Source organism: Corvus hawaiiensis, chromosome 26 (genome assembly GCF_020740725.1).
Source record: "Corvus hawaiiensis isolate bCorHaw1 chromosome 26, bCorHaw1.pri.cur, whole genome shotgun sequence".
NCBI lineage: Eukaryota > Metazoa > Chordata > Aves > Passeriformes > Corvidae > Corvus > Corvus hawaiiensis.
The window spans coordinates 3,331,330-3,356,943 of NC_063238.1; the positions used below are offsets into that span (position 1 = coordinate 3,331,330).

Sequence of the window (25,614 nt, forward strand, 5' to 3'; positions counted from 1 at the left end):
CCCTTTCTCTTTCCAGCCATCTGCTACTTTAGGACTTCTTCAAACAGCTGATTAGGGACTTCCTGGATTATGTCTATTGTGCCCTCATTGTCTATAAAATTGACAAATATTTGATCTCTTTTTTGTAATTTTTTGGCTCCCAAGAGAGATTTTATAACCTTGATTATATAAGCTGAAACATACCATCTTGGTTCTCACTTTTGTTCTCATCTAGGAACCATAGTGAGGATGACTCAGCCTGCAGGTATCTATAGGAGCAGACTCGAAAGCAGAGGTCATGCCTGTGCTTATGCATTATTCAGTGTTAAATCAAGCCTCTCCTCTATGTAACTGTTCATATATTCTGGAGTTTTTCCCTTTCTTCCTTCAAGGAAGTTGATGCTGAGTTCCTTCAGGCTGAGTGTATTTGCAATCCAGTGTGTCTAGTCTTGAGAAAAATCCAACTAGGACATGAAAATGCTAGAAATTATGGAAGTAATCCCAATCTTTTATCCTTTGAACCATTCAGCTGGTAAAATGTGATCAACACACAACAGAGAATGATGCCATCACTGGTAGGTCAAGAAGCAGATGTGAATGTTGCATTAAATACTTCTATGCTCCGATATTTTCCAGAACATATTGACTGATCATTAAGCATAACTTAGCTTATATGGATTTTTAGTGTAAACTCTAAAATCTACTGCAGCTTGTAAAACCAGCATCAAGAATTGCTATATTCAGTCTATAGGCAATTATACATATATCTGAATGCATTCACCAATATATTATGTATTTTGTATGGGCTTTTGCGTGCTTCTTTCAAATCTTCTCTGATTCTTTCAATGAATATATACATTTGGATAACAAAGTTTCACAATCTTACCACAACTTACCTATCCCACTGAGCAAAAAAAGCCTAGCAAGGACAGAAAGTAAGACTAGCCAACTACTAATTTAAAGTTTTATGTACGCTTTCTTACTCATTCATTAGCATAAGATTATCACAGCATGGACTCATGTTTTCTTCCAAATTGTAATGATCTTGCTTCCTGTTTGGAATCACTTAACATCCCAATGGCACAAACTGTATTGTTGCTTGTCTTCATCTCAATGCATGAGATGAAGAACTAGCTAATGAATTTACATTTCTCTCTATCTATTATATTTTAATTACCTGTTAATGAATGTAAATCAGCAGTTGTGTAATGCAAACAATTGATGGAGAAGGTTACAGAGTCTAAATGGTTTAGGGAAATCCATATATATGGCTAGCAAAATTAAAAAAATAAAGGGTTCTTTTTTAACTGGAAAGTTACTGTGACCTGCAAAGTTACGTGATATCTACAGACTGCAAGAAAATAAGAGATCAAGTCATATGTGAAAGTGTGGGAGAATCTTATTTACTGCCTAAGTCAGCAAAATACTGAGCAGGAACTGGTGCCCACTTGTTTCATATGTTGGCCTTCTGTCTTGGCTGTTCCCCTAGGTACTCCAAGAGAATGGTGTCTGTCAGGATCTCTGTCCTAACACTACTATATTATTTTTTCTTGCAGAGGACCAGTTGTGTTACCTGAGTCTTATACTGTATATTAATCATCTTTCCTATTATGCCTTTAGAACTCTGAGTCTAATTTACAATACAGTTTGTCATTAAATAGGATCAAAGCAGGTGTGGTATACATAGATTTTTCAAGCATCTGATTGCTTCTATTTAAATTTTTAAGGATTGGAGAAACCTGGAATCTCTTGATCTTACTACTCTTAAGAGTCCTTAGTGCTCACTGAAAGTTACATTTCCTCGTCATCTCATGGGGATGCAGTGACTAAATTGGAATAAATAGCAAATTTCATTAATACAAATAAGTAAGAAAGGTCAAACGTACCCCTAATAAATAGTAGTTTTCAAATTACACTTTAAAATCTTCATATGGAATCTGAAAATAGTTATTGATGTGCTATTTGCTCAAAGAAGGTCTGAAATAGCATCTCTCAGAGGAGTCAACAATTCAGTTCAGCTTTAACTGAATGTGAAAGTTTAAAACCCAGCTTTTATGAGCTTAATCAGCTGTATTTCAGCTGAGAGCAACAATGATAGGCTACAATTCATGCAAGAAGATAATAGCATGGAGCAGTATTCTTTTGCATTACTGCTTCTCTGGCATGGAGACTTTTAAGTAATAAAATTTCAAAAGCCCCAAACATTTGCAATCATTTGCACACCTGAAGCCAAAGTCTGCTAATTTGTGTACATGCTGAGAAGTGCTCTGTTCCATTTTCTTTTTGTTTCCTCTGCAGAGCAGGCACAGCCATCATTGTGAAAATATCAATCTGTGATTGCAATATCTCGTGCACAAAAATGACTGAATTTGGCCATTCTTCATCATGTTCCACTTCATATCATCTCCCTGCCCAGTATTCGTCATGTCTGTGATGTCCAAACATACTGCCAGATGAACTTTTGGAACATATCTAGTCAAGTGTATTTATACCATTAACAAGCAGTTCTGCTTCGAAATCGTCCTTGATAGTTTTCACAAAAATATACTCTTCCCTTCCCTGAAATTGTTCAAAGCCAGAGCTCTGGATGGAACTATGAACAACCTGCTCTAGTGAAAGGTGTCCCTGACCATGGTAAGGGGGTTGGAACTAGATGATCTGTAATGTTCCTTCCAATCTAAACCATTCTATGATTCTGTAATCCCATTATTGGTCTCGTATCATCACCACTTGCCTATCTGCTTGTCAGATGCAAGATACTGCAGAGACCTTCCTTTTGACTCCTTCTTCCTCCTTCTACCTTGAGCTGATCATGAGACCCCAAATTACTTTTTCTATGGTGTTCTTAGATTTTTTTTTTCCTAATTTGCATTCATAGAAATTGAACCAGAATAGAATATCATCCCTCAGCACCTGTTTTTTGTGCTTGAAGTAGAAGCAGGTAGTTCTTGCTAGCTTCAAATCAGCTGACATTGCCTTCAGAAAAGTTTGTTTTCTAGCTTCTTCTTGTGTCTCCTTTTGTGCCATTCCTGATTTTTAATTGCTCTGTATAAACACATCTTTGTAAAGAATATTCTCAGAATGCCTCTTTTTTTTTTTTTTACTGTAAGTATCCGCTGCTGTGTTTTACTTAAAAATATTACATTCATGTATATTTGCAGTGTATTGTACTGTTGTCCTCTGATGAAAACAAATTCCATTTAATTGCATCAGTTACATGGTGTTGTGTGCTGTGATTGTGCTTAATAACTCATAGTATTACAATGAGTTCAGTAAAATTATGGAAGACTGAAGCAACAGTTGTCTTTCAGATAAGCTGTAAAGTAACAAGATTTTTTTTCTTCTTTTCATGTATGGAAAATGTTTACTTTTAGGTTTTACTTGCCAAATATTATAGATCTGTAAATTAAATTTTACTCAATGTACATTGTAACATGCTGGGAAGAACATATGAGTACCACTCAATTGTAGAACTTTTTTTTTCTGTAATGTCCAAATTTATGCATGTGAATGATGAACATTTAGGTGTTCCTAAAACTAATCATACTTAACAATTTTTATTTTCAGGTGGACTTGAACAACTATAATGCAATTTTCAAACTGTAAAAGAATTTAAAATAATGCATTTCAAGAAATCGCCATATGACCTGAAAGATAAACATATTTGTTTTAATTATCAAAATAACAGTGGTTAAAACAACCATGTAATGTAGGTGCTTAGATCCTACTTTACAAAAATGAGCTGGAAATTTTTTAATGAGAAAATGATTTTTCAAGTATGTATTTACATTTTACAGGAACATTCAAAGTACACTAATGCACTCTATATCTGTTAAAAAAATGCGATCTCTGTGTTTGAAGTAAACAAAACCAGCCCTAAATTATTTAATCTGAAACTGTGACTTGCCGCTAAATAGGTATTTTCAGTATTTTGTTTATAAAATAAAATCTCTTTTTCTTAACATTGTTCTTTCATAATTTAAAATTTTCAGGCTATTTGCTTAAATTAGATGAAAATACATGGTTTTGACAAGGATTTATTAGTTTCTACTAACACAAGCAGGGATTTATCATGCTGGAGTAATTAATGTTTGGTTTAGGGATAAATACCAGAAGTCTTTGAATATTTTTTTCTGTCAAAAAATGTGGGGTTTATTTCCTTTTTCTTTAAAATAACATTTAAGGTAGTTGTTATCATGTATGGATTAATTTTATACTATTTCTTTGTCCATTGAATCTCCTAGCTCCTCTAATGCTCCTCCTTACCTAGCATTGAAGAAAGGAGGAAGCTGAGGCTAGTGCACATGCAAGAAGGAAGGATAGAAATGCTCCTCTGACAATTTTGATGCAGGATAAATTTGAAAACCAACTGAAATTGCTTGCAGCATGTTCTTGACAGTGGGAATTATCCTTTGATAGCAAAACTGTGGGATGTCAGTGACAGACTTGCTCAGTATTTGCATGAGGAATGCAAAGAGCTTGCTGCTGCAGCCTGGTTTTAAAGTCAGCAAAGCACAGTTTTTGCCACTCGTATCTCTGCATGCAGTTGTTTAGGGACAACATTGTGAACACTGGAGTGAGTGAAGTTCAGTGGTGATTCTTCTTTTCTTCATGAAGGTTGGTTGAAGCAGTTTAATGTTATACTGTGGTTTCCAGATCATTCAGATACATTCTATATAGATACCTAGTTGACAATGTCTTTAATTTAAATGTTTATTCTAGGTATTAACTTAAATGTTTATTCTAGGTATTAAGTATCTGTCATGAATGAACCGTTTAGATTTTCTAGGTTGTCAAAAGCTTTCAGAGCTTATGCTTAAAAAACAACATTTTTGTTCTAGTAATGGGAGGAATGGGTATGCTCTACACATAATTATTTTTGTATTGGACACTTCTGTGTCAGAAAGCTGGCAGTGTTTGTTTAGATGGAGTCCATGAACTGCAGGGCTAAACATGAACTCATGAATTAGTTGTCTCACTATCACCTAGGGATATCATCGAATGTTTTAAGAAAAAATTACTTGAAGAATTATCAGAAGTCATTTTGCATACTTGGTTTTGTGCCTAGGATAAACGGGTAGAGTAAGGGATGTTTCCAAATCTGTTCCAGCCCAAATTTTCTTAAGGAAAGGAACTTGCTTAAAGTTTGATGACTGTGGTGGTTGGCAGTTAGTTGCTCTGATGTAATTTTATGTAGAGTTAAATATTCTAGTTTATTTTATAGCTTCTAAGAATAAAAAAAATAAAAGACATAGTGTTTTAGAATTTAGAAATAATGTTGCATGTATTCACCTCTCCTGTATTCTGAACAGCAGAATGAACCACAAAGTGACCACAGAAATAAACCATTATTCAAAAGAGCTTGTCAAAGGTTTCAGTCCCTTTACTGCAGGAAATTTTATTGTCTTTTTTGCAAACATCATTTGAAAGGGACAGTCTGATATATCTGTCTAAAATCCAGTTGGTTTTTTTGGTTTTGTTTTTTCTTCTAGTGACTGAGTATTAATCTATTTCTTTATTCATTTTTATAGATTAAAAAAATCAACAGGAATTTTCCCATAAACCAGCAGGTAAGAAAAAGAACATTTGGGTTTTTTTTATTTATAATTCTAATTCTCATTTCAACTATCTTTAACTGTGTGGTAGCTGTTCATTATTCTAACTGAGGAATTCTCAGTAGATTTTCTTTAGAGAGTACCTTGGTGTTTCTACTTTCTCATCTCAAAGGAAATTGGAGTGTTTCATCAAAGTAAGAACACACCTAATTTTTTCAAATTAACCTATTTGATGCAGGTATATACTTCAGATTGTGTCTTACCAATTTTACTCTAAAAGGAGAATGTTATTATCTTTTACACAATTAGCCTGAATACGTCAATGTTCCAAAATTCTAAAAATGTGTGGTCTTTCGGGTTTTTTTGGGGGTTTTTTTGCCTATTGACAAATGAAGGCATAAAAATTAATATTTGCACAACATTATGGAGCAGGCCAATAGCAGAATTTTGAATAAACAGAATCTGATGGTCTTCCAGTTCATCCACTGGCAGTCTCACATTACTGGAAGAAACTGGAGTATCTTTCAAAAAGAAAGTAGGATTCCTTGAATAGGGATGCTTTCTTGTAAAATGTATTATGAGCACAATTGCTGCTATTCTCCACATCTCTGTATCAGGTGATGGGGTCTAGAAGGGATAGATCTTTTCCTCTTGAAAAATCTGTTCTTCCCACAATTATTTTTAAAGACACAAACCTTCTAATTTCTAGAGACCCTAGTAAGAATGGACAGCAGCCACACCTCCTGAAAAGGATCAAGGTATCTTTTAGAAAACTATGTAAACAAAGTAAGAATTAAAATTATCAGAGTAAAGCTCAGTACACTGTAAAGTTAATTAAGTATGTATGTGTTGTGTGTATGACAACTATTATATTATGATGATTTCCTTTTAAGAAACATTTGATAAGGGGAAACAGAGGAACCTTATTCATAAGAAGGAAAAAAACTACTTCCTTGTAGCAGGATTGAGGTGTAGATATGTATAGGACTGAGCTGTAAACTTGCCTTCAAGAGGACAGATTCGAGAAAGAAAAGTGCTTTCATCTCCCTTACACCACATCTTCAGTTAGTCAATGTATTTCTCAGTTCCCTATCTCTGGTCCAACTTTACTTATGTGGAATTGTGCTGAGTGTAACTCACAAAGGAGGAAGATACTTTTATTTTGTTTTCTGTTTTCTTGATGAGAAGATCCATAAATGTAATAAATTAATGACAATGACAATAATATAATGCTACTAATAGTAACAATAAGGACAACTATATGGGTAAGTATAAATGAAGCTGCAAAAAATGGAGTTAACCCTTGCATTTGGGCATTTTCAGAATAGTTTATATAACATCAGATGCAGACAGTGCAAAGATATGCTCCTGTCTCAAAAGAGGGAAGGAGATACTGCCTAGTGAACAAAAAGCAGTTAACTAGCTCCATTTTCACTGTTATGATTTACCCTGAACTTGTCTCTTTGCTTTTATTACTGTAACAAAAATATAAACAACAGTTATAACGTCCCATCAGTCTAACATATCATTCAGGGATCTCTGCTGTTTCGGAACCCTTGGCACATAGGGTCAACAAGGCATTTTATTCTTCATTGGAATTCCATGGAAAGCAAAAATATCTTTCTTGGCTTGAATGGCTTTTTGGCCATGCTGTCTGTTAGGACAGCCTGCAATTATGATGCATTCATCTCCCATCAAAACCAAACATCATATTCCAAAGGGATTGCTATGGAGCACTTCAAGAAACTCAGCCAAAAGGTCAAACTGGAAAGAGAGGCTGATTTGATGGGCAGTGAGACTGCTAAGGTCTCCCTGCCTGTCAAACACTGGAGAAGAAAAAGGTATACTGATCTGTGGATATCTGAAGTTTTAGGGAACATTAAATTCAAAACCAGATTCCCTTTTGGGATTATTTTATGTAAAGAGGGCTGCAGTTTTTTGTCATAGAAGAAGTTAGGAACTGTCACCTAATTTAAGTTAAATAGTTAAATAATATTTTTGAGTAAAGTCAGAAAAGGCTACAAGGATGTAAGGTTAATTTCTGTCTTCATGTGCAACAAATATTAACGTGGTATGCAGGGAAGGAAAAGGACTTTTTACTTGTTATATCAACACATCATTTATAATTTTAAAAATTAAATTACCATCTTGAATACTCTTGTCATCTTGATTTTTTTTTAATAAAATACATTTTTGTCTAAGAAGTTGAACAGCTAGTTTTAACTTCTTTCTGCAAGCACATCATGAACTTGAAAGCTGTCTTAATCCTATTATGCTTTAAAAAAAGTGTGCATATTTAATTTCACTTAACAAATACCCACAGGTTTTTTAATGAGCACTAGCAGGGTAATTGAAGGTTATTTTCACTTAGAATTTTTATACATATATATGTGGATTTTAGTTCATTAGGTAAAGGGGGAAGGCAGTTGTCAAACTAGAGTCAAGGAACCAACCCTTAGGATTCCTTCATAAAAATATTCTTGATATGGAGAAGACAACAGAAGCACAGACAGAGCCATTAGGAGTAGAATGAGGAAACAAATGTATCTGCATACGTGTGGAAGATGCTGTAACTCCTGTAGTGTTATCCAAACATCTCAATGTTGCAGTATGTAAAAAAGATAAAAGAAAAAGTAATTAGGAAAGACTTGTTGACTGCACATAATGTGTCAGGTTTCCTTTAATGCAGTAATAGTGAAAGTAGGTTTGTCTGGAAAATCATTAGAAAGATAAGATACATTAATTAAAATCAAAATATCAAAGATTATGTGTATTGATAAGAAGGTGGTAATTATTTGGACAGCATGAAGCAATAAGTTCTCTGAATGGTGGTAGTACATTTAGTAGTGGTGGAAAGATGATGCAAAAGATGCTGGAAGAGGACCACAGAGACAAAAAAAAAGTATTTTTGAAGAAGACTGTGGGACAAGAGGGAAATAAAATTCCACCTTTCTGAGTTGACAGTGATGGAAAGAACACTTAAAATGGTAAAAAATAGAAAAGTGGTTGTGTTTTTTATATTGGTACTGTATGCATGGGCTGTAAATAGTAATATTTTAGAGTATAATAGCAAGTAGTTGAGAAAAAAATTAAATCATTTTATACTGAAAATACACTGCATATTTCAAATATGCACTAAAAAAAAAGGTCATAGACAAAATTTCCATAGATTCGGAGAAAAAATTTTATAGACATCATAGCAGAGAGGCACAAGGAATGGAATATTTCAAGGCTTCAGCCAGAGGCTTCTCTATTTGATCAGCCAAGATGGGAGTGCAAACATGGGCATGTTTCCTTTTCTTGGAATTCCTCACATCTCTTCAGCTGTTACACTGATTACAGCAAATGTCAGCTCCTGTGGGAGCCATCATTAGGCAGGTGAGTTCTGACAGGTGGCATTGACTCCTTGGTAATGCTTTTCAAATGACAGGAAAAAGCACCCTACATCAGTAAACTGTGGTGGTGTAGTGAGGACAAGCACTGCCCATTCCTTTTCAATTCCCAATCTTTTCATTTTCCACCTCGAGTTTGCAAATGGGCTGATCTCAGCTGAAAATTGATTTGATAGCATCTGGAGAAATCAACATTAGATAGTCCTTCTTATAAAGCCTTCTGATCCTTTTCAGTGTGAGAAACCAAATGTAGCTTCCAGCTACTAGAGATTTTACTATGCATTATAACTCTCATTTGTTATTTGGGGTTCATTGGGATTTGGCTATTACTGATTGCCATGCCAGGAGGATGAATTGGCTGCATCTGGCTTAGGTACACAGTGGAATTCAAGGTTTAGATCTAAATCTTAGTCTGGCCTGCAGTTCACCTCTTCCTGTCCCTACGTGAACAAGTAAGTAAAATGTTGATACATTGCAGCTGGGAAAGTCATAACTTTCTGACTCTCATTTTAACTTATTTCACTCAACAAGACAGTGATACAAAGCAGATACAGCACCTGGCAAATGAGGGGAGGTCATTTTTCATTTCATTGATTATGGCTATGTTCACATACATGTTCACAAATGTAATAAATAGACATTTGCTTCTCCACTACATGGGCAACAGTTAAATCTCAAGGTTTCACATGAAACAGATAAAAATATTATAGCAGAGGAGTGTATTTAAAACTTTTTTTCCCTATATTGTATGTCTCATCTCTATTAGGATGAATTCAAAGGCTATGACCCTCTACCTTTCATATGCTGAATTCACAAAAAAAGTGTAATGGGGAAGAATACTATAATCCTTTTAGTTGAACACTCTTTCTCTTCTTTCCATAGGCAGCATGAGAATTTTTGAAATATTTGTATCTACAGAAGATAAAAAATTTTCATTAAATAATTTTAGATTTTAAGTATAATGCGTCCCTCTAGATTTTTCCTGCTTTTATGGGAAAATAATTGGTAGCTGGTCTATTCAAAGTTGACAGTTTATAATGAGAATCATGTGAGAATGAGAAAGAGTGCTTAACTGTGTTTAACTCAGTTTTAAAACAAGACCATGGCATAATGAACAGATGCCACCCTAAGGCCAGAAACTGGGGTCTCATTGTGCATGTCAGATTCCGCAGTTACGGACCCCGTTGTTTTGCAGACATTTTACATTCTTGATGGCCAAGGATGGGGTGATAGGACACACCTGATGGCATTCACAAATACACATGGTTATGCCAATTTTCTCTTACTTCTTGTATAATTTAATAAAAACAACTATTCACAACTGTACCAGATCAGCTATGTAATATCACCTCATATTCTGTTTTAATAGGATGTTGTCCAGTTTTACAGTTAGAACAATCTCATTTAAAATCAATTCTGAAAGTTTGGCTCAGTGAGTTTATTTAATAAAACCTAACTTATATCTGCTATATAAAGGTGACTAAACACAAATGTACAAATATCATGGTGACTGTCTTGCCTGTCAATCAAGCCAGTGTTCTTTGCTGCAGAAGTGTTGCATCTCTATTGCACCTGAAAAGGTGGATTCTATAGTTCAGGTGAACTGATAGGACTGATAGGACAACATCTGTTCTACTGATAAACACCTGTATGATATACAACACATACCTTTCTTTTTTTGTTACTAATTGCAGAGTAATAGCCTCCATTACTGCTGTATTTTTTAAATGCAGTGATTAAACAGAGTTCTTCTGAAATATGACCTGTCCTCAAAAGAGATCAAGTCTCTTCTAGAAGTATATTAAGAGCAGTGGTTTTGTTCCCTCTCCTTAGTGTAGTTTGGTTTTTTTACTTTTTTTTTCTTCCTAATTTTGCATAACTGTTGAATTAATTATTTTCCAATAGTCTGTTCCTGTGGTACCTCAGAGTAGCCATCCTGCTGGTCTTGACTGACAGTTACTGAACTTTCAGGTCCAATGTTACTTCTGCTCTATCATCATCTGTTGTCACAGTAAGGATTTGATCAGGTTTATTTTGAAGGAAAATCTCTGGAATTAAGCTTCTATTGTTAAATGATTATAGAAATACACGGGGGAAGCTGAGTTCTTGCTGTTAAATTAAGCAGAAGTTCACAATAGGGTGTAAATTGTGTTGGGCTAATTCCCTGCCTTGCATTGTCAGCCATCTATGGCACTCAGCATGGATTATTGCTGCATAACAGATACCCTTGAAAGGCTTATGTTGCTTATTGATACTTTATTGAGCTTTCTGTAAAATAAACTGAACATATCTATCTATATATATATCTATCTATATTGAAAAGTTTCTGTGGTTGACATGAAATGCTTTTCCCTGAACAGTTTCTGTAATTGTTTTAGAAGCTTCTGGGCCAGTCTCCGTTATAAAAACTGTGCTTCCTGTGACCAATCAAAGATTTTTCTTCCTTTTACATTTTAGTCAAGAATAGCTTTTGAACTTCGGGGCATAAAAAATTTTACAAGGGCAGTAAACACCGTAGATTGTTTAAGATTTTAGGCTGAGGAAACCATGTTGACTTTTGAGAGGAAGGTCAGACAACTTCCTGAAGCTAGTCCATTACCTGATGAGCGAGATAACATTCATGTTGTGAGTCACTTGATGCAGTTATTGGATAGCAATGCTTCTGTCCTAGGGCTGCATACCTTATAGCTCATGAGAGGATGGAAGTAATTTGGACATCTGCTGGAAATTTAGAGGATACAAAAGAGTGATTAGATCAAGTTCTTATTTAAATCTCAAAATATAAGTCTCAAGCTGTGCGTTGAATCACTTCTGCATGTCCAGCAAATTCAATTTTGCCTCAAGTAGAATTTCATCCTCGTTTACATATTTTTCTAATTTATTTTCTTGGGTTTTTTTTCTAGTACTAACTCATTAGTGTAACAAGTATTAGCTTTTTTTTTTTTTTCCCCTCTGCAATCTTCATATCTCTCCCTGAAAATTCCTTTCAGTAAGGGTAGTTTTTCCTGACTGGATTTAATGACCAGATCTGTGTTGGCTGTGTGTTCATATTTTAGTCAATACAGGGGTGAATATACTGTACCTCCACTAAAGGTGTAAATAGGACAGGTGAATGAGGGGATTCTAAATGCCTTGCTCCACTGTAGGCCTTTCAAAGTGAGTGAAATAAACAGAAATGTCCCGCAGCTACACGCTAAATTGATAAGCAGATAAAAAATTGTTGCTTACTTTTGGGTTTGGGAAGAAGAGTTACTGGCTATTGTACATTAGTGCTCTAAATGAGTTAAAAGATAAATATATAAATAAATAAATTCATGTGTATTAAAAAATTATATATTTAAGCCTATTTTTGGGTGACAGCTTTGGCTTAAATGTATTCAACTGGTAAGTGGACAGCCTGATCTATTGCTTTAGAGATTAAAGTACTCTTACCAGATCCTTCACCTTGTTTGTACACTCTTGGGTGTGAAATCAGGCTCTTTCTGATCCCACAGGGATCAGATATGTCTTTCTGTATAGTGCCATAGCTTCAACAGGAGTCATATAGCTCAACTTTCAGATTGGTGGTTAGGTTAGAAGATGAAAGGTACAGGTTTGACACACTGACTTTGTGACTGCTGTAATTGCTGGGTTACTCTAATAAGGGCTTTCCTTTCAGCTGCTACTTTTTGCAACAGTATGATCTTAATAAACTTGATCCTGCCTGAATGGATCCTGAGCTGTTCTGAATCAGAACATCTGAATCAGATGAATAATTGCTTCCTGTTTTGTCATAACAGTATGACATGACCAAATACTTGCTCTCACCAGAAGCATAATTCTGTATCTATGATGAGGTCAGACAGTGAGAAACCACTGAGTTTAAATAATCAAAGGCATTGCTTTTATTGCGTCACTTTGCCCCATTTATATGCGTGACATGATTAAGTCCCACTGTAAGTCTCTAAACATATTTGTATCTGATATTTTGCCATTTACCCAAGAAATGGGATATGTAACATAAATAGGACAGTGAAAGGGATGCCTGCAATTTAAAAGATAGATTTTCTGCAGGAGTTGGATATTTGTGATGTCTGAGACTGGAAACAAGTAAAAAACATTAAACCAAGAAAGGGCTCTTCTAATAGAATGAATGTTTCCATCTTTTTCATGTATCTTTTTTCTGGATGGGATTTTTAGCTACTACACAAACAGGCCAACAAAGCAAGACAGGAAGCATCTTTCAGCATTCTTGATTGGAAATACACGCTTTAATGATGCATATGTCCTGTACAAGTTCCTGAAAAGTGGTAACAAAGAGAGAAAATAAGAAAAGGTGGAAAACAGAGTCACCACCGTGAGCCTTTCTGAGTTCAAGAAGCATTTGGACAATGCTGTCAGGCATGATGCAATTCTTAGGGGTATCCTGTGCAGGGCCAGGAGCTGGACTCGATGATCCTGGTGGGTCCTTTACAACTCAGCATATTCTATGATATCCACAAAATAAATATGTCTTTCTTTTCTTCTTCCTTTATTTTCCTTTTTTTTTCCAGTTATACTTAGAAAGATTAAGTACAGGAGATTTTTTTTTTTTCTCTAGCCTCATGTTAAATAAGGAATTGTTATTATCTGTAGCTTACCAGGTATGAATTTGTTCTCTCTGGCGAGATTGTAATTTTCATTGGAGGCTGAGGCTCGAAATAAAAATGTTGCAATGCTTTATTGTAACATCTGTTTTATTGCATCAAGTGAGTGTAAAAGTTCCCAGGAATAACATTAATTTTAGTATACTAGAAGGAAGGTGTTCAGTACGCCTATAAACACATTATTCCTTGGGGAATTGTATCATCTAAAGAAATTAATTAGAATCAATGGAGCATATACTTTAACTATAGATTTTCTATTGGAGGAGCACGTGGGACTCAAAAGGTATAAATAAACTATTTTTAATTACAGTTTACTTCAAGAGGAGAAGTGAATAACATTTCATTTTTCTCATTACTTATTTTACGTCTGTGCAGATGATTGGTGCTTCAAATCATAGTTTGTGATAGGAAAAATTTTTATTCTCTTGAACTTCTAAGAACAGTGGTTAAACAGAATTCTGTGGACTTTGGATGGTCGTTTATCTTCTTTCTCTCATCACAATCATAGTCCATGGGACCAGTGACAGAGTTGCTACCTGAATTTCAGAAAATAGTTGATGTATATAATAGAGCAAAGCAATTAACAATTTATGGGTTACCTACAAATGAAGAAGGAAAAAACCAATGAGAAGCATTAGTCACTGAAAATGTGTGAAGGAAAACTGTTAAAAATGTAAAAAAATGTAGCTAATTACAAATGCAGAAGCATCCCCTAGAATAACATAATATTACAACATTTTTTGTCTTTTCAAAGAGTTGTATTTCCTGGTAAGCAGACATTGTTCAGTGAACAATATCAGTTATATGTTTAGCATATTAGAGAATATTTGCTTTCAATCTTAGTATTTTTGGAAGCAAAACTTAGTAAGTCTGTCATATTTTATGACACAGCAAATAGAGATTTAGCAGTGTCAAGTCAAAAAACTATCCTCAGGAGCTGACAACTGACAGAAGTATTTACTTATTTATTTAATAAGCAGAAACATTTTCCTTGTTGGAATATCTCTCAGCAATGCTGGCTTTGAAAAAAGCAAACAAACAAGCCTACTTATGTAGAATGATTCTGGAAAATGGTGCAGGTCTGAAGAGGTGTAAATTGTAGGCAATTCTGTGTCTGGGCTTCTTGCTGTAAAACAGGTCTCCACCTTGATGGCTCCAGTAGTGTGTGAGTGCTGAGTCACCTGGGCCAACTCAGAGTACCCACAAAGTCCAGCAGGATCAAGATGCAATAGTGTACAGTTTCTAGCTGCTTTCTGCAAATATCCATCTAGAAGTCCTGCTGCTTCCCATTATTTGTTTAACAGCCTACTGTTTGTAGTACTTGCTTAGAAGAAGCAATAGTCACTCATCACTCCAAACTATTGCTCCCACGCGCCTGCCCTGATGGTGGTAGGTGGAATAATGCAGCAGCCTCTTCTTCCCCTCCTGCTGAAGTAGGCTGCTGTTCAAAACCAAACCCAGACAGTGGGAAAGAAGAGGATCTGCTCCTATTATGCAAATAGCATCCAGACCTCTGAGACTGAAAAAAAACTTTAAAGAAAAGATGCTCTCTGTGAGAGGAGTGACTTCTGGCTAAGTATTAATTATGAGTTTACATCCATCAATTTTAAATAATGTTCCTGTAGGTCATTGCACTTCACAGGGCCTTGAATTATTGCACCAGGATCTCTTCTTCAATCAGACAGATGGCACCCTCAGAGGATTTTTTATGTAATCTTTCCTGTGGGTGAAGGAGCTTGCCTGTCCCTCTGTAGAACTCAGTGGATAAAGAGCCTTAATGCCTTACACTGTAATTTGAGCTTCATTCAGGACAGAACCTTAATTTTATGGGTTGTATCCCTCCATTTCACATGATAGTGGGCCATTTTGTCTTAAAAAAGAAATTGCACGAGTGGAAGAAAGCTCTGGCACTGCAAAATGAGTCTCACTTGGTACTTTTTGAAGACTGCACTTTTCTAATGAAACTGCAAAGTTCATGGAAATGCCGAGATGCTAGAGAAAAATCAACTACTGACACCACCCACTGTCAAAAAATAAGTGCAACATGAGTTCAGTAAATGTTATGAACACTACTAACTCCCTGCCACAGGCTATTGGCATATGACCAGCTACAGAATCCTCAGGAGAACCTAGGTTCAATCTAAACACCAGGAAAATCAAAACCGGCTGTATTATAACAATCCCAAAACCCGTCTTGTTAAAAAATAAGTTATGAAGAGAAGCATGAAAATAATAGGATGTAGAACATACTGAATATCATGTTCTTCATCTAATCATCCCCTAAGGGTTTTTTTTAGCTTCTGAAAGAGGTATTTTAGCAGTAGTTCTGCTCTATCTTGCCTTGCTCTTTCAGAATGGGACTTCATTCTGGTTCTCTTTCTTGACACATTTGTATTTGAATACCACTGTTTGCAAACTGACATTTAAAGTAGTTCTGGAATAGCTTCATCTTTCCTTCTTTTTTAGTAATCCAGGAAGAATTTTATTTACTTTAAGAATGTGTAAGTATGCAAGTTATATATAATTACTTTAGTCCTTTATTAGCAGCTTTATTCTCCTCTCATCTGACTTCTCACCTCCTCTTTCCCTTCCTCTTCAATCTCTGTAGGGTATCAGGGTCCTTCACAAATCATAACATTTTCTACCCCCATTTAAATTTGGGAAGGGGTGATAGGATACATCTTTCATTGCTGCTTGTGACCAATGTCTTCAATCTCAAGGGTACTTTACCCGCAAGCAATCTGTAGTAAAAATTCCTTTACAGAGTGTATTTTAAGGCTGAAATCTCCAGTGAGAAACTTGATACACTGTCCCTCTGAAAATTAGGGTAGATAAAAAATGGAGACATTTAGAAAATCCTAGGCAGCTACAGATGGATTATGAAATCTGAACTACCATGTATGGTGTGTAATACTGTGTATGCTACCAAAGAAATAATGTGGAACTATAATAAAAACAATGCTGAAGCTGTTTTGCTAAGAGCAGTAAGTCAGGACTCCTTTAAAACAGATTCCAGGACAGATATGGCTGCTTTGAGATCGAAGACTCACAGAATAAGTTATATTGGATGAGTTTTCGTAGGTCATCTGGTCAGAATCCTACTCAGAGAATGGCCTACATAAATCAGATTGCTCTGGATTTTCCCCCATCAGATTGTGACTGTCTTTAAGAATGGGGATTTCATAACATCTCTTACTAAGAGAAATAAATCAGTATTTTAAAAATACTAAAAGGCATCAGTGGTGCTTTGGTACATAATTTCTTTGCTACAAAACAGACATAGTGAGTAAATCTATTTCTTTAGATCTATCAAAGTATCTACTCTGGATTTCAACTGCAGGATATTTATTTGTTTTTATAAAAACAGCTTATTTTTCAGGCTTTTGTGATTGAAAGTTTGAATTCTGAAGGCAGTTGAAAGAGAAAAGCAATGAGCCATCACATTATTCTGCTGTAGTGGAAGATCTCTGGGACCAGTTTGTTTAAATATAGGTTCTATCTATTCAACTGTTATTTTTTCAAAGTAGTCTTCATTTCTTTTACATATATATTTGAAACACATTTTGCGTTAAAGGAAGATAAGTGGATAAGTGTTGTCTGATTTTTCTGATAAAAAAAGAATTCCTACCGTTATCTATATATGTTAAGTTTATGGGTTGATTTACAATTTCTTATTGCATGATATGATTTGAATTGAAGTATAAACGGAAGTTTTACTGCATTGTTCATTTTTTATAAATCAAGAAGAGTTATTATCATTTTCTATTTCGAAATTAAGCTTAATTAGACTTACTGCTTAATGACCTTGAAAACTTTGAAATCATTAGCTAAAAGATTATTTGCTATAGCTAATAAAATATAAAATTACCTTAGGAAGTATTCTTTATTGATTTGATTAAAATTTTATACCACCTATTGGGTTATTTTTCCCAATAGTAACTGGCAATGGTAACACTGATTCTCCAAAGACATTGTGCAGATGCAGCAAAATTTCTCATCTGTAGGTTTCCATTTTCTGTAGGAGAGCTGTGTGGCCTTCAGTTTTTTCTGACTAATCCTCCACTAGAAAGACTTCTTTGTTATTTCCCTTCTCTCAGTGAGCTTTGCTTCTATACACTGATTGCTGGAGATACAATGACCAGGAAGTTAAAAAAGAAAATTCAACAACTAACTTTGCTTAAAAGAGACAGCTGTCCCCATTAACAGTCGTAAATACTGACTGCACCATACCCAACAGCACCATGTATCACTTTCCATCATGTTTCTGATTGCAGCAGCCATGAATCATTGAAGAATTCGATGATATTGTTAGTTTTTAATTGTCTCTAATAACTGCTTCATTATCTGCATTTTGGTTAAGGTGAAACTTGGATTCAGGTAATGGTTAATTTGTTGTAATAGTGGAGTCCTTCCCTTGGTGCTGTGAGTTGTTAGAAATTAACAACTTTCCTTGAACCTGCATAAATTGTTTTTCATTACAAAAAAGTTCACCTATAAACCAGTTGACCTTTCCCAGACCTTCTTTCTAGCACCAAAGTTACGTCACTGGTAAGGAAAAAAGTGCAACCCATGTCTGCTTCTTCAGTCACACTCTTTTTATTCAAAATATTTCATTAACTTAGCATGGATTATGAAACCTGAAAACCAGTGGATTCATGCAGAAAACCAATTGTTCTTCTGAAAATAAAATTTCACCTCTTGATGACTTTTTCTTCTTTTAGTTACATGCACTGAGTGCTTAAAAAATTTAATGTATTGCTGAAAAACAATGTAATGGTAGTCTAAAACTTTTCAAATATTTTTTGAGATTTTATTTACTTTTATTATTCTAGGAGTTTATAAGTAGTAGTTGTTCTCTGAGATCCCTGGGAAAGTCTTAAAGACAGTTTCAGCTTGCAGAAGTCTTTTTACTTTGATAATCAGAGAGGACTGAAAATAGTTGTTCCTTAGTAGAAATAGTCAAAGAAATTTTGCAACCATTATTAGCTATTTTCATCATTTTACCATTTAAATTACTGAGAATGGAAATTAAAACAAGTATCCATAAATAACATTATTCTATTGAATATTGATGTTGGTTCCATATAATATTTAAATAAAATATTTTAAGTCTTAAGAGGCTTTTGTATACTTACATATATATCTGAACTACTAATTTTCAGCTTTGTTCTCACAAAACTATAAAAATATTTCTAAGTCAGATCTTGTGAAGTCATTGATACCAAAAAAGGGGTTTCTCTCAGGTATGCTTATTTTGCTGTGCAAACAGCAACACCAGAGACTTTAAAGACAACTTTAAGTATACATTGATTGCAGGTTTATTCTGGCTTTGTGAGCACTTTGAAGTGTAAACAACTAATTCTATAGAAATGTAATTCTGATGCTATGCAAACTCAAGACATTTATTACTAAAATTCATTTCAAACAAACTATTACCCATCATCTGTATTTTCTGTATACTCAGTCATTTGGGGTTCTTCCATGTGTATTGTTACCATCTCCTTTGGACTGAGTTCAGTAAGGTCAGGGTGTGAGCAGGGCAGCTGCATGTGCAGTATGATCTCACAGAGAGAGCAAGGTAGCCCAAATCACCCTAGTCCTGTCTGAGTTCTGCTTACCAGTCATTTTCAGAGAAATGGGAAAAGAAAATCAAGAAAAAGTCTGCAACCAGTCATTGAAATCTAATTGAAAGGTACTCCTGGGACAAGTTAAAAATGTTATTAAATGTTTTTGTAAATATTTCACTTGCCCTGGTACTTAAGAAAGATAAATGTGTCAGTTGTTTGCTCAGTGGCACCATCAAAAGTGTTAAAGACACTGTCTGGTGACTTGTAATATTCTGATCTTTTTCTTCATTCAACATCTTTTGGTAGTCTACCCTGAGGTGAAAAAGATGAATGTGATGTGCTGTTCATCAAAAGGAAGAGGTCATGCCCTCCAGCTTGGTTATCTGAAATATTTTTGTTTGACTCATTTATATTTTAGGGTGTGAAAAATATATGCTGTGTACATTTAGGAGAGGAAAAAAAACCCCATTAATCAAAAGATAAGTCCTAAACCCAGTCGAGCTACTAGGCTTTAAAATAAATGATGTTTACTTTCTTGTCACCTGCGTGCTGAGCTTGCTGTATTGCGCTGTTCTCTATTTTAAACCCTCAAAACCCCCCAAGAAATTTCATCCTCGATTAAAATTTGCAACCTTCCTTGTGCCTGTTCCTAAATTCAGTAGGTGAAAAATGAGCAGGTAGGAATTCAAATGTGACCATGTATCAAATATTTTTTTTTTTCCAGAAAAAAATCAGAACCCTAGTGGTTGCAGTTACCCAACAGTAGAAGGAGGGGGGAATGATGACAGTGTGATATACAGTAATTTTTTCAGTCAGGAAATATGTGAGACCTGCTAATTTTCAAAGTGTTTGCTGAGAGCTGCTCTGTTGAGAGTATCAGAGAAGATGTGAAACCTCTCAGGTCAGCTGTAAAATGCCTCTGATATCAGCAGGACTGAGTCTCCTCAGTGTTAAACCTGGCAATCAAAAGAACCTGCTCAGGGATATGCTAAATTGCTCTGAAGGTGAGTTATGTGGCAGGTAAATATGAGAAGTCTAAAAGAAGGAGAAGGCTCAGTCAAGTGAAGAAGGCAGATTACTTTATATAAGACAAGATTTTTTTTCATCAATCTAGCTACCATACCTATTTAGCAGGAACATGGTTAATGCTGTGTAAAATGCACATATCCCTTGTGCATTTCAGAGAGTTTGCTACATGCTGGCTAGCTACTCTAGTTCATTTTTTATTATTTTTTAATTACCCAGTCAATATCATGGAAGACAGGACTTGCGTGAGCTATTTGTGTACTGATTCCTACTCATAATTTCGCACATACTCCTGAAATTAATATAGATTGGTATCTAATAGTGCAGCTTGCATCCAAATCCATCTTTGTAATAACAGCTGCATAAGGTCTTTCTTGGGAAAAGTCTGTGCTTTCTAAATGCTAATAACCTCTGTTATAATGAACAAATTCAAATTGTAATGAATTTTAAATGCACATAATTGTGCATTGATTTGAATAATTTAAGAGATACAAAAAATCCCAACTTCTGATGTTGACATTTTGACAAAAGCACACAGTTGCCCAATTAAAGTTCAAATTGACTTTGTCATTAGAAGAATTTATTTCAATAAACAGCTACTTAGAAGTCTTAAATAAGTAAAATGAGTGCTTTGAAATAAGCTGTGACTATTAACATATAGCACTGGATGAAAAACCAAATGGGTGCAACAAAATGTTTATCTGGATTAGTAGATTATAACAAGAAGAAGAAAACTGGAAAAGCCACACATAGTTCTTCACCTGTTGGGAAAAGTATCCTGTATCTACATGTAGCCGTCATTTTTCAAACCTGTGGAGGGAGGGAAGGCATGAGGCAGTCAATATAATCCTGATTTCTAGCAGGATTTTGTAGATCTCATTGGGAATGTGCTAAGTTTTCTCATGGGATGCTGTTGGATGTAACATAAACTGTCATGCAGGTTTTCAAATGGCTCTGTTAGTTTTGGACAGATCTCTACAGAGGTCCAGCCAGGTTTTGTTACCCTAAACATGTCTTCATTCTGATTATGGTGTTGTTTGCTAAGAAAGCAAATAGACTGTTTTCAGTCTTTGATACCAGTTTTCAGTTATCTGGATTGTAAGCAAAATATCATCTTAATCATCTTCCATAATTAAGAAGAATTTTCTGCTTTCTCTGACACGATTTACTTTAAGACCTGATAATATTTCCTCAGTTTTCATGTGGTCATTTCAGAAATAGAACAAGACAAAGCCAAATGGAAAACCTCTACGCAGCCTTGCTCTGGTAGCAAGATGACAGTGTGAGTTCTTAACCAGGAGGAAATTAAGCTGTGAGATAAAATAAATGTGCAATCTTAGATTGAATCATCTATTTACTAATAGTTAGATGGTTCTAAATATGGAGGTGATCTTTGTCAGTGATAGCTCTAAAGTTTTAGTGGACTTTTTTTTTTTTAATGAAGAAGATAGATAATTCAGAGGAATTAAAAAAGAAATGGAAAGAATAGCAGGCTTTTAACAAATGTGAAAAATAGGATTGGAGACATTTTGACTGCATGTATAGGAGGGCAAAGTTTTTCTAGCATCCATTCAAAGTTTTATGTGATTAGTTCTTTTCTTGACTTTGAAAAATTTTCTTTACTCAGCATAAAAATCCTAAGACTCTTAGAAGCAGAATTGGTTTTGCCAATGACTACATTATGACCACCATTTTTCTTCCATTTTTTCACATATTTCCAGTGTGGCTTTTATTGTTTTTCTGCTAACAATTGACTACAGTGAATTTTTAGACTATACAGAAAATTATTTTTAAAAGTACAGAGAAAATTATATTAAAACCAGCGTAGACAGCATTATCTGAGTTTCTCATCCCTCATTACTTTCCCTCTGTGTTGTCTGACACGTTTATTTTTCTTCTGACTCCAGTTCATTCTGTTGCCCTACAGGACAGTTTCACATAATGTGAGTACGAGTATCAGACTTGGGAGCTAAAAAACTGTCAGTGCATCTGTTCTGATCTTTGAATTGCCTCACTTTTATAATGTCACATACATATTACCTTTCATTTTGGGGAAATTTTCTTGTATTTTTATCTTACTATTCTTCCTAAAATATAATGAAATCTGTGTAAAAACTCTGGAAAAGTCTCTCTGATAGTCAAGGCTATTTAAGTAATTTTTAGCAATGTATTGGACTGATATAAAATGTGGCAATTTATCTTGCTTGATTAGGATGTCCACGTGATTTAAGAACATATTAAATTACAAGATTATGGATTTTTGACTGAAGAAATTGTCCTGTTTCATTTATCATTTCAATATAGATTTTTTTAAACTGTCCATGATTTAACTCATAAACCATAATGACTTATTGAATCTTTGTTACTGAACCAGCAGCCACTAAATTAACTAATTTGTGTCACCATCTGATTTTGAAGAATGAGCTGCTTAATGTAAGTTAGAAACCAGGACTGCAAAATTTATCTTTCATGTGAATTGTAAATAAAATCTGTTTTCACTACCCCTGCCACCTTTGTTGATAACAATCAACAGCTTTATAGGGACTCAAAAAAACTTGATAAGTTTAAAAAACTAATCAGATTTTTGACTATATAACGGAGCATGCTATGAACTGTCTATTTGTGATTAACATTTATTTCCATTCATCATCTATCTGTGCTTTTAAGCATTTATTTTCAGAAATAAAATTTCTGGAACTCCATAATGAAATTCCATATATGCCAAACCCACATGTGCAGATAAACGAAAATATGGTCCAAAAATCTCAAGTCATATATTCATCTAGTATTTCAGTTTTTATATATATATATATATATATATACATGAACTATTAATTTGGAAAGTCACAGTCCCTTTCCAATAAATAATTTTCTTTAAGTTTTTAATAGTCAAAGCTTTTTTAGAAGTCCGAGTGTTTCCCAGGAACATAAATGTTTCAAAAATGTCATCAATTTTGTCTCAGAAGTGAAGATTTTTGACAGTTTCTCACATTCATCATATAAAAAATCACAATGTTTTATTTAATTCCACACATTTGGTATGTTTAGATAAACTGAGACCACATTAGGAACATAAAAGTTACCATAGTTCTCAGAGTTATCTATTAAAATAGTTAGCAAGTATTTGTTCAGTTTTGCCTTGTTTTCCAGAATATAGCCCATGCTATTTTAATCCACACCTGTGGATATGCACATGCACTCAATCATATTTGTAAATGTTCCTAATAACAATCATACAGCCTTTTTCTAACAGTTCCTCTCTATGTTGAATAGTAGGTATTGAGTCTGAAGGAGAAATGCATTTCTGTTAATAAAACTTTTGGTACAGCAGGTTGTCTGGAAAATCAATGTAATTTTTTCCTCATGATCTACAGAGAAAAGGGAGAAATATCTAAGGGAGCAATTGCCTTAAATTTCATGGCTACTTTAGTATTGAGTCAATCAAAAGTGAAATATCAATACATCTGCACAGCATGAGTGACTGTATCCTGTTATTGTAATGAATACTAGATGTAGAAATATGAAAGAGAAAAACACTAAGAAGGGATTACATACAGTGTTACAGTGATATTAAATATCATCAGGCAAGATGATATCTTACTGTGTGTCCAATTTTAATGAAACAAAGAGGAAACCAAATGAATTGAACTGAATTAATTTTGAAGCATAGATGTCTCAATTCCTAGAAATCAGAGATCATGCATTCTCTTTCAGTTACAGACAGAAAAATGTGCCAAAGTTCTGCACACAACAGTACAGTTTACACTAATTTACCTGTCCTGTGCAACCTGCCTCAGTCACTGAGGTCTAGAAATTCCAACCAAGTCAGAGGGATGGGGATCTTATTTATGGATAACATATGAAACAACAGAATGAGAGAAATTTGAATAAACACTGAGTTGAAATAATTTAAAATTTCTCTACTGTACCGGTCAGTTGTTTGGGGTTTTTTTTGCCTTCTGGATAGTTCTTCATTCTGGAACAAATGATATTTCAGAGGGCATGGCTTTTTAGTTATTGCATAACAATACAGTGTTTAGCACTCTTTTTGATGCTTGAATGTTGTGGTACAGATCTGTCTTCCTTTTGACTTTTATAAACTTACTTAGTCACCAAACGAGCAGATACTTCAACACATGTTCTTCATTGAACCTGAGACTATATGACAGTTTTAGTGTTTGCTATTGACAAAATAATTAAGTATTGAGGTGTCACTGTAGTATGAGAGAAATGGACCTTCTCCCTGTCTCTGGCTGTAGACCATAAAATATCCCATAAACTGTGACAGAGAGTAGTAGTGTTGATTTCACACAAGGGGATTTTGAAAAAGCCAATAATTTCCAGTGTGTTATGATAAAAAACACAACCTGTCCCCTGCCCCCCAAAAGAGAGAGAAAAACAGTAGACCCACTATTTATTTTAACGCATATTCCATGAAGAAATGTTGCTGAAAATTCTCTGCCACAAAGTAAAGAAATAAACTAGTATCAATTTCTTTTTAAAAAGTACATAACATACAGAATCTGAAAGGATAAAACATGCAGTGAAAACATTCATTTTAGGGACTTTCATACCATTAGTACACTTACTAACTTATAGAATCTATATGATTGTTGTTCTTTTACCTAAACTGTTTTCCTTACATTATTGTTACTGACATATAGAGAATGTCCCACACTTTCTTTGTTAGTGTAGAAATCAGTTTCACAGAAATATTTAAAAATAGATCTATCCCATTAGCAGCACTGTATGAAATATGGGTTGAACTGTTTTCCATAGCAGTAGTGTACCAGTGCACAGTGGAAATTGTATTTTATTACTAATGGCATGGTTATAAATCAAATGTTCCATGATGTGTCTGCTCCCTGTTCAGTGGTTCTCCAGAAGCTGGCATAGTGGTAACTCATGTTTTTCTGCTCTCTAAGGAATTGATAATAAATAACTCAAACTTAATAGGATAGGTAGGAAATTGCAACCTAAAGTGAGTTGGAATAAGTTCTAGTTCAAACATCTGTGTCAGAAGATCTGCAGGTAGTTGTAAGGGTCTGCAGCATTCTGGTTACTTCTTAGCTGTAGAGGAAGGCTGTTCAAAATAGTGACTGAAAACAGTCTGCTAATCTGCTATTTCTAAGCAAAAAGGTTCAAAACTCCTACTCAGAGATTTTCAGAGGGAAGAATAAAACCCGAACCAGTATTAACATTAATTAGAAATAAAATTTGTAGGATCATGTTGTTTAATGCATAACCGTGAGCTTGAACGTGGAGAATTGTATCTATATTTCTCTTGACTTAGTATTCCTGACTAGTGGTTCCTTACACTTCACTTGCATTAAATTTCACTGACATGATCTGTCAGCAAATATGTGGAATACACCTTTAACATCCCTGGAGTATGTGGTTTAGGTTTTTTGTTCTTGCTAATACAATAAGTATTTGTTCTCATGTTTTTGGGTTGTCCTAACAGGGATCC

General features: G+C 34.7%; 1 protein-coding gene across 6 annotated transcripts in view; it reads left to right on the plus strand.

Moving 5' to 3' along the window:
* Positions 1–25,614, plus strand: part of SNTG1 (syntrophin gamma 1) — a 334,795-nt gene that overhangs the window by 257,090 nt on the left and 52,091 nt on the right. For all 6 annotated transcript variants that reach the window (XR_007199924.1, XM_048286500.1, XM_048286498.1 and 3 more), the window contains one exon: positions 5,511–5,549. Coding sequence is in view for 5 of the 6 variants with exons in the window: in XM_048286500.1 (XP_048142457.1) it covers positions 5,511–5,549 (39 nt within the window). In the remaining variant the exon portion in view is untranslated. The remainder of the gene's footprint in view (positions 1–5,510; positions 5,550–25,614) is intronic.